The sequence below is a fragment of the Contarinia nasturtii genome, unplaced genomic scaffold, assembly GCF_009176525.2.
Source record: "Contarinia nasturtii isolate CC-2019 unplaced genomic scaffold, AAFC_CNas_1.1 Cnas_scaffold_1369, whole genome shotgun sequence".
NCBI lineage: Eukaryota > Metazoa > Arthropoda > Insecta > Diptera > Cecidomyiidae > Contarinia > Contarinia nasturtii.
Window position 1 is genome coordinate 3,561 of NW_022198706.1, and position 2,995 is coordinate 6,555.

At 36.9% G+C, this 2,995-nt stretch overlaps 1 protein-coding gene across 1 annotated transcript; it reads right to left on the bottom strand.

Annotated features, from left to right (window-relative positions):
• Positions 1 to 430: 430 nt before the first annotated feature.
• Positions 431 to 2,207, bottom strand: LOC116345586. Its single transcript, XM_031775030.1, has 2 exons — positions 1,586 to 2,207; positions 431 to 1,505 (listed from the first exon to the last, which is right to left on the bottom strand). The coding sequence occupies exons 1-2, from the start codon at positions 1,980 to 1,982 to the stop codon at positions 454 to 456; spliced, it is 1,449 nt and encodes a 482-aa protein (XP_031630890.1). The 5' UTR covers positions 1,983 to 2,207; the 3' UTR covers positions 431 to 453.
• Positions 2,208 to 2,995: the final 788 nt, after the last annotated feature.

Sequence of the window (2,995 nt, forward strand, 5' to 3'; positions counted from 1 at the left end):
AATGAAATTTATTTGGACTCGTACGAAGACACTTGGCTTGAAAAGGTTGGAAAACATTGGGTATGCAAAGGCTGTGCAATTGTATTTTCAAAGCCAAACTGTCAACATCCAACCATCGACTGCACGAACGCTTACGTGTCAACATTGGGTCAAGCTCAAAGCATGTTCAACGAGAACTAGCGAACTAGCAGGATTTCCATACAAAAACTAATGAAATTATTAGAATTAACAAAAATTTGGATATAATAGTAACAATTTATTCTTGAATGTATTGCAATAGTGCATTAAAATAAAACACGACTCATTTGTTTCATTGAACTGATTTTTATTTTGCTTCTTAATGCTAGAGTATAACAATAAAAAAGTTGCTGAACTTTATTTTTTAATATTTGGATAGAAAAACAAACAATTTTTTAATATTTTTGCCATGGGACAGACGATATATTTATGGTATTAGAAGTGTTTCTTTGGTCCTCGTCTTTTGTGGATAGCCCTGGTGTCTCTCAAAATATACCAGCAATACTCACCCAACATGTTCGGTGTGTAGCGGTTGTTGAACCTATCCTCCATATCGCCGATGTCTTGATGAAACCGTTCCCCATGTTCGTCACTAAAATCGCCGAGATTATCAGGGAAAAAGTTTAAATGGGACTTCAGGAAATGCATTTTCAGAGATAGATGAGCCCCAATATCTCCATAGTTTCTCAACATTTCGGCGATAAGTGTTTCATAGTTTGGGTCCCTATAATTTCCAAGAAACCCATCAACAACACGTTCAAAAGACATCCAAGCTCTGAGTTGGACAAGTGTTAGTGTTTCTTCGAACTCTGCACTATGTAGAACTTTCCTTATTTGTGGGCCAACAAATATCCCTTGATGGATTTTCGATGTACTCAACCTTGGAAACATTGTGTACAATAAATCCATTACTGGGTGATCTTCTCCGAGGGCTTTTATGAATTGCGTCATTAAACCCAGTTTTATATGTAACGGCGGTAAAATAATGTTCTCTTTCGGTACGAGTTGCCGTTCTATAATGCTGTATTCTTCCGTATTCGTATTCGCTGTTCTTGCTGGCCAATTTGCTGTAGTATAGTGCTGTGAATAAGCCCTGCTGTCCCATAAGCACAAGAAGCACGGGTATTTCGGATAGGCTTTCTTTAGGCCCATCAACAAACCAATAACTTTCAAATCTGCCACAATTTTGAAATTGAAACGCGTGTACTGAATCAAATTCAAAATTTGTTTCATTGTGTCATACTCCTCTTTTACGCCTATACCAAATGCTACCGGAATGGATGGTTTCACGTTTCCATTGTTTAGCAGAACAGCTTTGAGGCTGGTTTTGGCTCCATCGATGAATAACCGCCACTCATCGGCAACGAACTCCTGTTGCATTACTTGGAAAAGTTGAGGAATGTCTTTGCAATAAGTGATTTTACCCTCAGTTGCGAAGCATTCCGCCAAATGTGCGCTTCTTTGACGAACAGCTATAATGCTAACGTCTGGAAATATATTTTTGTTTTAATCAAAACATATTTTCGGTATTTTTATTGATTAAAAAAAAAACACTTTAAAAAATCACCTTTTTGAAGTAAAGACCACTGCTGCAGTCGCGAGCCTAATAGCTCTGACATGTTTTTTGATAAATTCAGATCCCTAACAAGATCATTTGAATCACCCTGTGACAACATATGCGGCTCCGTTGTATCTGGAATGTATAGTGGATCGGAACTGGTTGATGGTCCATATAAAAATTCGTCATCTTCGTCTTCATCTTCTTCCGGACATGAATCGGGATGTTGTGCACACTGTTGTGGTGATTGTGGAATTGGAATTTCATCAGAATGTGGAACAGGGAGCGTAACCGAATCGACAGTGGCATAATGCACATTTTGTATATTTCTTTTGGAAAAACCAAATACATGTGTTAAACAAATGTAGCAGTTGGTGGCGTGGTTGATTGGATCCCTCCAAATCATCGGCCTGCCAAAAGTGAAGTGTCCTTTGCCTCTGGCCCAATCATTTAGGCGATTTCGACATGAAACACATACAATATGAGGTACCCAACAACGATCTTGATTTGTTATATCCAAGTTGAAATATTGCTTGTAAAGTGTACTGATCCTGGGCTTGATAAGCTTTCTTTGGCCGAGAACAGTAATCTTTCCGCAAATGTAGCAGAAATTATCGCTTGATTTATTACATCGTAACTCTCGAACACGCTGCATGATTTTATATTAAATTTCGAATTTATTTGCAATATTCTTTTGCACTGCTTTGTAACAAAAACACTGACTGAATGCATCATGGCGCATCCTGTGCATTTATATAATGCAAATAAACCACAAAATTCTATTTTTTAATTCGTTTGATACGCAATGATAACGATATCAATAGTCTAAACCGCAAAAATTTGAAAGACAACAGAAACTTAATTGATATGCATGTTTTATCAGTGCGACTAAACTGATAGACATTGATTTGGTTTTCTACGATAGGAAGAGTGCGAATGCACTTCAAATACCGATTAAAATACATTCCAGTGTGCGTTGATGCACAAAAAAATGAGTATGCGGTCAATTGATAAAATCATCAAAAATTGATGATTTTCATGAGAACCACAAATGATACTGTATATCATATCTATGCAATGGTCGAATGTGCTCAACGGCCATGATATAATCTAGACATCATGTACTATCATTACCAGCAATAAAAACCAAAATATTTTTTGTTGTTCAAAAATTGTGTGGTTTCATGTGTGCAAAAATATGATAAAAATTGATATTTTTCGAATTCGTGAGAACACATATATCTCTATTATTTTCCACCAGGGTAATCGATTTCATTGGTTATTGCCGCGTTGGAAGGGCACATCCTTGCTGACTACGGGGACACCATAGTTTCAACTAGCTCTTCATAATGAGTGATATTATGAAAATACATGTTCACCGATGATGGTCCAAATCGACATTTTTCGAAAAAAGTCGAA

What these genes read in the sequence shown, in the direction of transcription:
- LOC116345586 (XM_031775030.1), bottom strand. Translation starts at nt 1,982, where the DNA reads ATGATTTGGAGGGATCCAATCAACCACGCCACCAACTGCTACATTTGT. An exon ending in GTGGTCTTTACTTCAAAAAG is followed by an intron (nt 1,506 to 1,585) that starts GTGATTTTTTAA and finishes ATATATTTCCAG; the next exon opens with ACGTTAGCATTATAGCTGTT.